General features: G+C 37.6%; 1 protein-coding gene across 1 annotated transcript in view; it reads left to right on the forward strand.

Annotated features, from left to right (window-relative positions):
- Positions 1–11192, forward strand: part of FAM83B (family with sequence similarity 83 member B) — a 49917-nt gene extending 38725 nt beyond the window's left edge. The window contains exons 4-5 of the mRNA XM_035542979.1: positions 6568–6692; positions 8840–11192. Of these exons, the coding sequence (XP_035398872.1) occupies positions 6568–6692; positions 8840–11192 (2478 nt within the window). The remainder of the gene's footprint in view (positions 1–6567; positions 6693–8839) is intronic.
- The last annotated feature ends 3723 nt before the right edge of the window (positions 11193–14915 follow it).

Consider the following 14915-nt stretch of genomic DNA (forward strand, 5'->3'; position numbering starts at 1 on the left):
ATTTTTGAATTCAGATTTACAATTCAGTAGTCTTCTATATGGAAAAAAGAGGATTTATTTGTAAATAAACCTACATTAAATGTCTCATATGTAGTGCAAATCCATACCAGGGCATGTTTCCATCTTTTTTTGAAAGAGTATATACTGAAGGTATTGATAGACTATGTATTATGTGACTACGATGTGAATTCCATACAGAAGAATATGACACCTTGAATTTACTAGGAGCTTTTCCAGTCTCTTGTACAACATTTCTTCTCGTGGGTTGGTTTTTACTTAAAGTTCACCTTAACATCATCAGTGGAACTCAACTCAAATAAATAGTTCCTTTCCTGTACTCTCCCATTTCTCTTTCCCCATTTTCAATTTAATTTATCTGTTTACTGACTGTCCTACATTTCCCCTATTAGCTAATGTATTTCTCTTTCTTTCTTTTCTCTATCTAAACTTATTTTTATTAACTTTGTAACCAGTCAGACTTGTTGTTTGGTCAGTAACTCCTTTTGATTGAAAGATGAAGAGTCAGTACAGATTATGACTTTTTTCAGGTACATTTTCAAAAAAATAATCGCTAATTTTTTTCTAGAGATGTTTTTTTCTGCTGCTGACAGGTGCTGCAGCAAACTATGAGATAGATTTGCACTGCAAAACGCAGCACTGAGACAGCAATCCCCAGTATCACCAGAATGCTTAAGTTGTATCTTCATTTTTGATTACAAACAATGAACCAATGTAGGAAATGCTGTTTAATACCAAAGAAGACAACCAAGTTCCTTGGCTGATGTCACATCTTAGTGTTCTATTTGATGAGTTGCGGCATGTGGCAGAGGCTCTGTACTCTGCAGAAACTTATTTTTACTTCTCTGGAAATTAAGAAGAGTCATCTTGCTACAGGATATATTGAAAGCAATTTGGCAGGAACTGTTTACCCCCTGATAGTCCTCTCAGTATTTATAATGAATGGGAGAAATGAGAAAATAGTACCAGTAAAGAATTGATTTTACTTTCCTTTTGTGAAGTCTACTCCCAAATATATATGCTTAAATGCACAGGAGAAGCTGTTCATGAGAACTGATTGCATGCCATTTTATCTCTTTTATCTTTTACCAGTTTTATCAAAATCATCAAAAGTTTTCTAGTACTTCCAAGTCTAAGTCAAATTTGGTTATTAAATAGGTGTGCAGTGTCATATCAGTGAGCAAATTTCTGTCCTAAGGACCAGACTCCAGTGAAGTGATTGAGAATTTGACTTCAGTGGTCACTGAACCTGCTTAGAAGTCATGACAGAACCTAGCTGGAAAGCTACTTTGCATTTGCACAGAAACTACTATCTCGCAGTAAGGACAGAGGCCTAGGATAACAGATAATATTAGAAACAATGAACAGTGTAAGAAATGCGACTTATTTTTCTTTAAAGCTGCTAGGCTAAGTATTAGATGGACATTCATTCTCTTCTTTATGCATATTCTTGACAGCAAGTACAGGGTGAGTAATTGAACACTGATAAAAACAGACTCTACAAATAAAAAGTGCTGAAATGAAATCTTTGAGACCAGTGTATTCACTGTACTTACCTATCACATTGGAGGTTTTTTACTGATGAAAATAAATGTTTAATGTTGAATTATACTTCCACATTTTAAATCGTGGTTATGTGGTTCTCTCGGGGAAGATAGTCAGTTGCACAGTCATACATAAAAAGAGAAGTTAGAGCTTGTTTCCTGTTCATCATTTAGCTGTCATTTAATTGGATAGCCCTGATGGCCATTCTCAAACTGCAGCTCAGACATCCAGACACTGGATGTTTTAAACATCAGGAATGCAAACAGTCCCTGAGTCCTACAATCAGTTCTTGGAGGAGGGAGAAGATCCCGTTTTTGGCTTCACAAACCTCCTAAAATATCAAGTCCTCAATTAAATTATTCCTCCATACGTATCCACTAGCAGTCACTTTCAAAAACTGTTTACAGAACCAGACAAACTTTCCATTTGACTTGCTACAGCTGATCTCACAAGCTTTTGTGTGTCCTTTCAGGATAGCTTCCTCTCAAGGAATTCTTTCCTCTCAATTCCTTCGTCATGTGTGGATTTGTTTGTTCCAGCTGCCCAGGATTTTCTCTCAAGATTCATAGTGAATTATTGCTTTATCCACAGTGATGCTGATTACTGATCACTTCTGTATTGATCAATGACATGTTATTGTTAGTGCTGTTATCATGGCAGTCCTGTAGCCTGAGGATAAAACCAAGTAGGAAGGAGAAGCCTAGAATTTCATAAAAAAAATGGGGCTTGCGATTCAGTTATGTGCATACGTACACATAACTAATCTTAAGTGGAACACCTTGTTCTTTTATGTTCTCAAAAATAGTATGCATTTTGGGAGATTATTCAAAGGATGCATCCCTGACACCTAATTAGAGAGTTTGAAGTGAAGAATGCCAGATGAGCTGTGGAGGAAGAGGAAGTGTTACATGAGAACAGTGAGCGTGATCTCTGGCACATGCCTTCACAATGCCATGTTCCCATCTTTAAGTGGATGACATACTGAGACAGGGAAAGATTTGGCAGGATTAAGGAAGCAGGACAGAAATGCTGCAGGAGGAATAATACTGCAGAAGAGAAGGAAAACAAAATAACAGAGGAAAGAGTGACTAAGATGTGAAAAAAAACAGCAATTTAATGTGAATTGTAATATTTTTTGAGGGTTTAGAGCCTACTTGAAGTTATATTTTAACTTATGAGTACCTAAGGCAAAGTTTTTTTTTATCCAGCATGGTAATTTGAAAACCATTAGCTTTGCTTGTGCCTACAGCATTCCAGATTCCTAAATGATACTCTGTCCAATACCCATCAGGCCTTATCTCAGTAAGACTTGATGGGTTCAGCTGGCATGTCATTAGGTCAACATTATCTGTTATAGTTATTTGAAAATGTATAAGCTGAATCTCAAGCGATCATCAAATTATGACATAAATATAAATATAGTTTAACATAAATATAAAGCTGACATACAAATGCAATTAAATAATATAATTGATCTAAATGCTTAATCATTGAAGTAAATGCAAAATTCATAGCTAATTCACAATTTTAATTTATAGTGAATAAGGGCTTACTATTGTGATAGTCTTTAGAGAAGTTCTTTTTTTCTTCTTCTTTTTAAGTAATTACTATTTATGCACTATTTAACTTTCCAAAAAACAAGCTTTTTATTTAACTACTTCTTTCTGCTAAAGTAGCTGGTGGGGAAAGAATAGTTTTCTTCACTGGAATTGGCTTGTTCAAAGTTCAACAGTACTGGAAAAGCAGGAAAAATGACTGTTCTTTTAGATTCCAAGTTAAAAATCAAAGTGGTGAAAATGTGTAGGACTGTGGTGGTTTTACCCTGTTGGGCAGCTTAGTTCTAGCACAAGTGCTCTCTCACTCCTCATCCTCAAAGGCAAAGGGGAAGAAAATACAATGGAAAGGGCTCAAGGGCTGAGATAAGGACATGGAGATCACTCAACAATTATCATCATGGGCAAAACAGACTCAGCATAATGAGACTGATATAATTTATTGCCTATCACTAAGAGACTAGAACAGTGAGAAATAAAGGAAACTACAAACACCTCACCTCCCCCCCCATCTACCCTCTTCTACATCCTCTCCCTGAGCGGCGCAGGGAAATGGGGAATGGGGGCTGCAGTCAGTCCCTAACGCTTCTTCTCCACCGCTCCTTCACAGTCACTCTCTGCCCCTGCTCCATGTGGGCTGCCCACAGGCAGCAGCTCTGTAAGAACTGCTCCCACATGGCTCCGTACCACTGTGTCCATCCGTCAGGAGCAAACTGCTCCAGCACGGGTCCCCCACATGTGGGCAGCAGCTCCCCCCAGACCCCCTGCTCCTGCATGGGCTCCTCTCCACAGGCTGCAGCTCCGGCCCAGGGCCTGCTCCTGCGGGGGCTCTCCATGGGCCACAGCCTCCTCCAGGCCACATCCACCTGCTCCACCGGGGGCACCTCCATGGGCTGCAGCGTGGAGATCTGCTCCATGTGAGACCCATGGGCTGCAGGGGGACAGCCTGCTCCACCAGGGGCCTCTCCACAGGCCGCAGGAAAACTGCTGCTGTGTGCCTGGAGCACCTCCTGCCCTCTTTCTGCATTGACCTTGGTGTCTGCAGGGCTGGTTCTCACTCCTCTCTCCCAGCTGCTGTTGTGCAGCAGTGTTTTTTTGTTGTTGTTGTTTTGTTGTTGTCGTTTTTCTTGTTTTGTTTTGGTTTGTGCTTTGTTTGTTTGTTTTTGTTTGTTTGCTTTTCACTTTCTTAAATCTGCTGACCCAGAGGCACAAACAACATTGCTTATTGTCTTGGCTCTGGCCAGCGGCAGGTCCCTGTGGAGCTGGCTGAAACTGGCCCTTATCTAACACAGGGCAGTTGCTGGACTCTTCTCACAGAAGCCACTCCTGCAGCCCCCTGCTACCTTGTGACATTAACCCAATACATGAACACAGTGCAGGACAGTGAAAGGTGATTGAAGTTAGAGATGCGGTTAAGGAGAAAAAAATGTTAGCCTCCTCTGCAGTAATGCAGACTGGGTTGTTATTGTTATTAATCCTTTTTTAACTGTTTCTGAAAATAATTTAAGCATTCATCTATATTTTCACCGAACCCAAGTACTTTTAAATTTTACAGGACTACTAGATAACACCTATTTATTGAATCAACTTGATGCGGCAAATTAAGAGATAAACTTTATGTTTCTAGCACTTTTTTTAGGACATTTAGGTCACAAATTTTATTTTTTTAATGCTGTCTTTATACATTTTAACCTAGTTGTATTTTTTGTTCAAACAGCTTGAAAAAATGCTGTGTTAAACCTCATCTTACAAAATTTAAAGAACTTGAATAGCTTGAGTCAAACTATAACTTGCCAACTCAGCAGTTCTTATGTGCAACTTTTGCTTCTTTGAATTATTTGTCTTTAGATAAAAAAAAAATAAGACACAAACAATGAAATATATAGGGTTTTAGAAAGGATGTGTTATTTGGAAATATTTATCATTTCATATGGATTTTGTCTTAATTTTTGGAATTTTCGGTTTGGAGAGAGTTCAGTGGAATGTAGTAGAGACTACAGTTATAACTCCTTTAACCTGATTTTATGCTGTACAGTCTGATCCATTCTACTTCATAAACAGATCTAATCCATCTCCTGTACCTGGACTTTACAGAGAACATTTTTGCTGTGATTTTCTTCTTGTAGCAGCAGAACTTGGGGCAGAAATGAACCGTGGCAGTTAATGAATAGTCACAAGAAACAAGCTATTCGTCTGTATTCAGAATCTTATATTCCACTATTTCTGTATATACGGTTTAGGCAACAATCATATAGATTCTGTTTTCTTACCGCCAATGCTAAATTACACATTTCACTCCCAACTGGAATACTTGTAAATTACCGCAAATTAACATCACTAGAACACATATTGCAAGGCTAGAAACCACAGTAAATGTTGTGGTCATTTGCAGACGTATTCCAAGATCTTTTTATGTCTTATGAAGCATTTTGTATCCAACAGTTACAGGAGGTAGATGCTGTAGGTTGGTTTGCGTTGAACATAAATTTTCTTTTTGTTATAAACACCTTTCTGTAACAATTTATGATAAATGCTATTTTTTTTCTGTAACCATATAAAAACTTTTTGAAAATTATTAGTTTGTTAACACTTCTTTTGATTTTTTATTTTTATTTTTTTGCTAAGAGCTTAAAAAAACAAGGGACAATAAAGCAAAATGACTTAAGTCATTCAGAACTGCATGTGCAGAAAAGATACTGGCTCAGCTGAGGCAACTTCATTAACAGTTTGGGAGTAAAACTGACCACATTTTTGGGTTCCATCATGGCAAATTTCCTCAGTAGAATTTACTTGAGTTTGCATGAGTAAAACAGAGAGCTTATGGATAGAGTTTGGAATTCAAACCTAACTGCTTTGTAGGGTTTGTGCTAGCTATACATGTTGCGATAGCATCTCCAGATTTAGAAATGTAATCAATCCCATGCTGAAAAGCCAATTGAGAAATCTTAGTGGTGATGGAACTGCAAGGCATTCTGGGGCCAGGTGATATCTTTTGATAGACCATCTCAGAGTGAAATATCTATGTTTATGGATACAGTACTCTTGTTCAATTAAAAGAAGTGATACTGGTGCTTTAGATGTTATTTCTGACTCGCTGAGATACTTGGAAATCATATACAGTATATCAGATGCTGAAAAGATTTTTTTCACTACAAAATCTTTTTTCCTTGTCAAAGTCCTCTTGTGCCAGAGCCTCATTTCTGAGAGTGATGGTTATGGAAAAGGGGAAATTCATTTTTCCAAGGCCTAGGAAATTTCATCATTCTTGAAGACAAAGCAATAACTTGCCATACTGGGTCCCAAGGGGACAGGTTTGATCAGCATTTACTGTCCTGCAGAGTTTACTGGTATGCAATAATGTAACTCCTACTGTACCTCTGACATTTAAAGCCCTGGATCCTAAATGTAGAATATAGTGTACCAATTAAAGTATTTCAATTATCTTTTTCAGAACATGAGGGTGCGGACAGTAAAAGGACAAGATTACTATTCTAAAACAGGAGCAAAATTCCATGGAAAAATGGAACAAAAATTTCTTCTGGTTGACTGTAAGAAAGTCATATATGGTTCTTACAGGTAAGGTCAGTCACTGAGGTGCCCATAGAACACGTGTCATCTCAGTATTTTGCCTACTGCAAAATATGTATATTTTTCTATTTCTGAAAATTCTTCCAGGAAACTTCATGGGCAAATTTGATTATCTTTTCTGTAATTTATAAAGTTGTCATAGATGCTTAATGGTAGCTAACATAACATGGAGCCAAATTTTGAGATCCCCTGTTAATTTTTCATAAGAAATAAAGGATATAGCTTTTGATTTAGGCAAAGTTTTGGTGAAAAGAGAGAAAAATCCCAATTTGTTTTATATTGAGTTATTCTTGCTTAACAATAACTCCAAAAAAGGCTACCAAAGTATTTCATAAGCTCTCTTGGATAGTTTCTCCTCGTAATAATCTTCTAAAGCTAAAATTGCAGACCAGGTTTATAGCATTCTGTACTATAGCATGGACAATTCAGAATTGTCAAAGATAAGTTGACATAGTCTATATTTGGTTAAGCTTTATTTTATTTTATTTATTTTCCATTTTATTTCCAGTATATTTTCACAAGGCATAGGTCAGAAGAACTTGCATCTTTGCAGAGCTGGAAAAAAATTAGGTTAAAGCAGGGGCAGTTTTATCTCACACATTATTAAATATTTTTGTTCTTGTCATGGTATGCTTCTCTCTTTTGGTCTACTGAATTAATTTATGCCAGCCTAATGCCTGGGTGCCAGATCCACAGCTGCTGATTTTTTGTAGATTTCAACTACTTTAAGCTTTTGAAAATCTGTCTCTTTATTTCCTCTGAGAATTGAGCAGCCCCAAATTCAGATTGATGGGTATAAATGGTAGTGAGGTAAGTGACAAGTTCATAAATGAGTCAGTGTAAGAGAGCCCAGAGAGAGTCTGCCTGCTTTGACATCTACACACAGTGTTAGAGTCTGTAAGAATGTGATAGTTTTTCTCATTTCATTTTGAAAAATAACACTGCTTTAAGATCTAGCACAGGGGCTGGAATCATGAACTTCTGTAGAAATTAAACTTGCTTTGAAAAAGAATCTAGTGATTTATAACAGGAAAGATGATTTTTTCTGAATGCTTGCTCTCTGAACTCAATTTAAAGTTAATTATTTACAAATATTGCAAAATATAATGTTCTTAATAAGAACTTTGTGAAAAAGAAAGAAAATAGAAACAGAAAAAAAATGTGTCGTTTTAATCTCAGCACAGTATTATTTCCTGAAAAATAAAAAAAAAGCAAAACAAATAAAACAAAATCAGCAAGCTATTTATGTGAATAGAACAAACCTTCATCACATACAGAAGACAAATGCAAATAGAACAAGTTCATTGATTTCATTTCATTTTTTTCACTTACTTTTCTTCACATGAAATTAGGGTCATAGGACAGATGTTTTTGTTTGTTGTAATCTACAAATTACATGGTTTCAACACCATGATATCAGGCTTTTTGAAACATCCTGAATGTACTTGTTAATGTATTTTATCTCATTTTGTAGCTATAAAGTCATTATAGCTATTTATCTTTGAGCATGTGTTCAGCCTTTATAAGTACAGTAGAAAAGAGGAAAACTTCCTTCATCAGGATACAGTACACTGCAGTTAATAGAAAAATTAATATCCAAGCTGGTGTGCATAGCAGAAAATGAAAACTGTTTAACAGTTTTGAGGTGCATCTTTTTGAGAACATGTTTAGAGTGAAGTATATTCAGACCTGTGGAAACAGTTCTGTGTATTATTTCAAACATACTTTTTTCACAATTTAACCACACATTGTCTCTGATTTAAGAGTGGGTCTAGTCAACCCTGGCTTAGTCTTTGTAGAGGTAATTTTCACCATTAGGTATTTGATGTTGCATACTTGTGAATACCTTTTTGCAATATCCCCTGTTTATAAGGGCAATTAAGTAGTTATAGACCCAGTCCTGCTCCCACTGAGAGCAGTGGAAGTCTGCCACTGAGTTCAAATTGTATTAGATTAGACCTTTCAAATCCAAATTACATGAATCATGCCACCATTTATTTATTGATTAAGAAAGTATTTGTGCCAAATCCAAGTGTGTGTGAAAACTTTCCATAATTTTTTTCCTATCAGGAAGGTCCAGTGAAATACATTAGTTCAAAAGGACTGTTTCTAATGGTCATTTGTTCTTCTTTCAGCTTTATGTGGTCTTTTGAAAAAACCAACCTCAGTATGGTTCAAGTTATCACAGGACAGCTGGTCGAATCCTTTGATGAAGAATTCAGGACACTATATGCTCGTTCTTCTGTTCCTAGTTCATTTGCCCCAGAATTAGTGCGGGTTAACAGTCGCAGGACACTCTGGGATAACGACACATACCAACACTCGGTGTCTTCCCTAGCTTCAGTTTCTAGCCAAAGAAACCTTTTTGGTAGGCAAGACAAGATTCACAATTTAGATCCTGTTTATCTGAAAACTCGAGGAAGATATGCAGTAAATGAAATAGATAAATTTGGATTGAGAAATCAAGCCTATAATAAACAACCTTTTCATCCAGGTTTTAATATGCAAAATCCAATCCAGCAGTATCAACCTAGTGAAAAAAATGAGCACTGGAAGAGGCATAGTTATGCTGGGGAGAAGCCAGAAAGGACACCTTACCTATTGCTTAACAGAGCTATTAATAGAGCCAATAATCCATTGAATACTTGGAAAATGCCATCTGATAGCCTTAGTATTGTGTCTTCATTACGAGGAGGATATGCAAATAACTGCAATCCACCCCAACAAAGTTTCGCTGATCAGTTTTCACGACCAAAGGTAAATCTTGCAGAAAGAAATTCAATTGTGAGGAGGTCTTTTAATGGGACAGATCATCAAATCCGCCATCTGCAGCAAAGGATGCCGACCCTTGAACACACAACAAAATCATTCCTACGTAACTGGCGAATTAAGTCATACTTAAATGACCAATCCGACTATCCAGTGGAGTCTAATGGGTCAGCCTTGGGTGACAGATATGATAGCTATGACACAGCTGAAAATATTAAAGCTCATGCCCTGTACTCTCATTCTCGCTTACGATCGTCGTTGGTGTTTCAGCCAACTTTACCCGAACAGCAGGAAGTAAGCAGCTGTGCAAGTTCTTCAAATTCAACTATAATTGGGTCAGAGGGAAGTGCAACACCTAAAGGGACATCAAATCATGCACCAAGTGTGGAAAATGGAACAGATAATACTTTAGAAGAGCTTAGCACAAATGTCCAACTTAAGTCAGAGGCACCAAAAAACAACAGAATTCATACTGCAGACAACAGAAAACCTATGGTAAATTCACATGCAGCAGGGGACCCATCTATCTACTTATACACAACCCTCTGTGCCGACAAACATGCAGAAAATCTGAAAAACGTTCAAAATGAAAATATACTTAAAAGGAGAAGCTTTCCCATGTTTAATTCAAAGTCCATATTAGACCCTGGTGCCGACAAGCATGCATCCAGTTACGTTTACAGCACATTGACCAGGCATAGGCTTAAGCAGCCAGTTAGTCCAAAACTTCCAGAAGACACTCTGAAGAGCTCTAAAAGTTTGCATAGTGTGACCAACCATTTGCCACAGGAGGAAAAGAACCTCAAAGGAGAGCTAAAGATTCCAACTGCTACCAAGGCAATCTCTATGGCTGTTCTTGCTGAAGCGAGCAAAGAGGAGTCTAGTAAGGATTGCACATCAAAGAAAGAAAGTAAGAACTCCCCAAGTTTTCTAAAGAAAGGATCCCAGAAACTGCGGTCACTTCTTAATCTCACACCAGACAAGAAGGAAATCTTGTCAAAAAACAAAGGTCCTGCCTTTTACAGAATGTGTAGTAGTTCTGACACTTTGGTTTCTGAAGAAGAGAATCAAAAACCAAAGATCTCTGAAAATAAGACAGATTCTTCCCCAAGAAGAAAGAGAAACACATCAAGTTCCCAAGGTAGCTTGAACAGAAGTAAAGAAGATGTCACTGCAAGCCCATCAAAGTCTCCAAAGTCTCCTAAATCACCAAAGCCTCAAAAACCTCCATCTGATGAAAGCAATAAAAAGTGTCCTGTCTTGTGCCCCCTTGAAAGTAAGTTCATAGAAACTGCAGGAGATGCATCTACCCCAAGATTTAATACAGAACAGATTCAATATCAAGACGTAAAGGAAATTACCACAAATACTACCCCTGAAAGTCCTGCTGTTTGTGCTCTACAAAGAGCAAGTTCAATGACACCACAACTGGCAAGCTCAAAACATCAAGAGGAGCTAAGATCTCGTTTGAGTGAAAGGCGTGTTTATAGTCGCTTTGAGCCATTCTGTAAGATGGAAAATCCTAGTCAACTTGTAGGAAATTTACCAAATAGTTCACATCTTCCAGATATCAAAAGCAAGACCTTAGGAAATAACTATGGCAGGAGTAATCACCTGGTCAGCTACAACTCAACTGCTTATCATCCACTGCAGCCTAATGAAAATAAACTGAGGGGATTTATGCAAAAGTTTGGGAACTTCCTACACAAAAACAAGTAAAACTTCTGCTGATTATGTTGAAATACAGCAAGAGTAGCAAAGCTGTACATTCTTAACTGGATAAGACTGACAAGCAACTTTTGTAGAGCTTACTTGGGTTTCTTCAGGGTCTAGGACATTTGAATGAATGTACATACTTTTACATAATTATTCTAGAATTATTATGCTTAAGTCTTTACAGAAATTCTGTGTCCAGAAGATGTCTCAAGGAAGTTGTTTATAGTGTTTATATTGTAAGATTACTTTTATACATTTTCGTTGTGAAGAAAGTATGTGCTAGTATATTGTAAGTTTAAGTGTGGAAAAAAAGATGGAGAGTGTTTTTAAACTTAAAATAATACTGTTTCTGAAGATTTGCCCTTTAAAAATAGGATAGCACTAGGAATAGTGGCTTGCATCTTTTCAGCGTTTATGTACTTTTTCAAATGTTAAACACAAATGTTAATGCATTGCATGTTACTTAACTTCAAACTCATTTTGAAACCCTCTTTTAGATTCCATCTTGGTAATAATTTACCCCTTAGCATTTGTTGAAATGTTTAGGCAGCAGATGGATATTACTTTATTGAATTTTCCATGTAATATGATATTATTCTGAAGTATTTGGCACACAAATCTTAAAGTGACCTTAACCCCAGCTTTCTCAGACTTTTTTACATGGCTAAAGTAATGTGAATGTAGGATGAAAGTAAAAAATATATATATTTATAAAACAAGGTGCCTTGAAAAGAACTTAACTGGTTTAAATTTCAATGGATTAATTACATTTGTATAACATGCCAGTATTCTGTAATGTAGTCTAAAAATGTTTTTTGTTAGATTTTTCTGTTTGGTGTTTCCAAAAAAAAAATGTGGACTTACATTTCCCAGGTAAGTTTTTGAGTTTCACATGTAACAGTATGTTTTAGGTGTTGGCAGATTATGTGCAACTCTAGCTTTAATAACCTTTTTTTTGTTTTTTTGTAATAAGGTTGTAAGTGCTTTAGACTAGGCATATGACGAAGGTTGTAATCTCAATACTGCAATGCTTAAATTTTCCATGCCCTGTTGCCTTACGTCAGGATGAATGTTACAAGGCCAGGAGCAATTAGGCATCTAAAAATGAGGTTGATGAAAATCACCACATAAATCACTACCTCTCCTAAGCCAAAAAAGTGTCAGTGAAGAGCTATAGCAGCAATTATTTAACCTTAGTGAAGGTGTTTAGGCATCTAACTACAATTTAAGGGGACATGTCTGTGTTCATCCAGACCTCTCATTCATAAGAATTTTCCTGATACTAAGTGCCTACACCAAATTAGTGTTTACAGAAACCACAGAGAGGGTGATGTGTTTGGGCAGCACCATGGCATCCACTTCTCATCTGCAACTGTAGCCAGAGCATCCAGCTCGCTCCCGGCCGTCCTTGATATGGACTCTGTCTCGTAGCAGAGTCCCTTAATGCCCATAACCTATTATTACCTGCGAGATGCTCTGGGACAGTCTTACTCCATTTCAACTCAGTAAGGCTGTTCCACCACACATCAAATAATTACATATTAAGAAGGCTGGAAACAAGCAGGTAGACATTTCTCTGAAGAGGGCACTCAGCATATTAGAAAAGCATATTCACATCCTTGCCTTGGTAGCACTGCTGCCCCTCTCAGGATATGTTTTAGGCTTGCTTTGAGAACACCTACTAAAAATTAAGCTTCACAAGTAAGATCTTGAAAAATACTTTTTTTTTCTTAAAAAAAAAAATATGATGGTGGTTTACACCTGCAGCAGGCACCAGGCCACTCAGAATTTTGGTGATTTAGGTAGTATTGTAAATTTTCAGCAATAGAAATTCAGAAATTTGGGTAGCTTCATTGCTGAAAGCTTATGTACCTTATACAGGGTCTGCATGTTTCTGAAGCATCTTTTAGGAGACCACTTCACTCTTAGATCTGAAAGGTCCTGCAGCATTCTATGGTGGAGTCCCACTGTGAAGGCCTTGGCTCTGTTCTTTAAAAAGAAACACCAAAAAAGCATTTCATGCACCATCTCACTCGAGTTCTTGCTCATCACTGAAAAGCCTTGCTGGCTCCCATGAACTCACCGCAGCTATTGGCAGTGATTTCAGTGAAGCAGTGCAAGCTTTTCATTCAAACTGTTTCTCAGGCAGCCTTATTAGGTTGATGCATTATAGCAATTATTTCACCATGGGGATAGTATTTATTTTTAAGGGTGACTAGATCTGGTGTCTCAATCCTATGCTGAAAGTTTCACTCTCCTCTTTACCCCTGTATGTGGAAAAGATTTTATGAACTTCTTAATGAACATTGGTCACTTTGTTCACTCCATGCTAAAATGCCATAGCAGATATTTTTCTTAAATGGCCATTCACACAGAAATACTCTGTCCTGCCAGAGGCAGCAATTTCAGGCTGATCCCAAGGCAAATAGTGTCTCCTTAGTATTCCAGGCATATTATCAGTACAGGCACAACATAATTCCACAGCTACCCAGCCAACAGCAATGCAGCGGTGCACTTTTTATAAGTCTTAACACCTTTTAGCAGGGCAGACAGTTATTCAGGATGGTGCCTAAATTAACTGTACTGCAAATGAACTTAACTGAGATGCAGGTGGTGCTAAAAATGGTGGGGGTAGGTTTGGGGAGTATATTTTGTTTTTCCTTATACTCTTATGAGCTCTGACATACACTTGTAGGCAATACTAGATTTGGGAAGAAAATGAGGGAGGGAGGGCAACGGCCTTCTGGCAAGTTTTGAAGTGATAGTTCTTTGCATTTTGTAGTAAAATTGGGCAAATGTATCTGATACACTTTGGAAATTTTTTACTCTATTTTCCAGAGTGGGTTGCTAGTTATAGAGTCCTGAGAAGGCAGATATTTTAATTTACCAAGTCACTTATATAGATATATAGCTATATTTTGTATTTATGCACAGAAGATTAAGAGCCTTCAGTGAAGATCCTGCTCGTACACTTAATAATGCAATAAATTAATTGTAGTAGAATATCCTTTTTCATTTTCAGATATCTCCTCAGAGAACTTGCATGAGAATGAGTGCATTCAGTTCTGATCCAAGATTAATTGATCTGAATGAAAAAGACCACCACTGACCTCGGTGGCAGTTGGATCAGACACTTAATGCACTGACACTGCTATTTTAGAAGTGTTACAAGGCTGAAGTCTGCTTGGGGAGGATGTGGCTCGGACACCATGCATGGGAACAGCAGCCCGATGCCTTGCCAGAAGCTACTGCTTTAGAGATGGGGGAGCACACCAGGGAGCTCCAAGGGCAGCTGGTGCAAGGACTGGCTGTTATTTTGTTCCCTCCAGAATTGTGCATTACAGGTGGGAAAACAGTGCTCGCCCATTCGTGTCTGATTTGCCTCCTGTTTGTGTGGGAACCCAGCCATTTCAAAAAAAGAAAGGAAAAGTGTGGAAAAAAATGTACATGCTCTTTGCATCTGCAAAGAAAAGGGATATGTGTATACTTGGAATAGAGTTTATGTTTTTGATCTTCCTTTTCCCAAAGCTTGTTGTGATGTTTCTGCTTTTCCCAAAGAGATGCACTTTGTTCAGTGTGTCCTAAATGTGCTCTGCACGTTGCAAGTTTGTAACACCCCACACACACCCAACGCACTCCCAGTTTTGTAAGGCTGTGAAGTAATAGTTATTACTGTGCGTGACAGTCATTTGGCCAAATGGCTTGGGAGTTGTGAAATGATGTGTC

Source organism: Cygnus atratus, chromosome 3, assembly GCF_013377495.2.
Source record: "Cygnus atratus isolate AKBS03 ecotype Queensland, Australia chromosome 3, CAtr_DNAZoo_HiC_assembly, whole genome shotgun sequence".
NCBI lineage: Eukaryota > Metazoa > Chordata > Aves > Anseriformes > Anatidae > Cygnus > Cygnus atratus.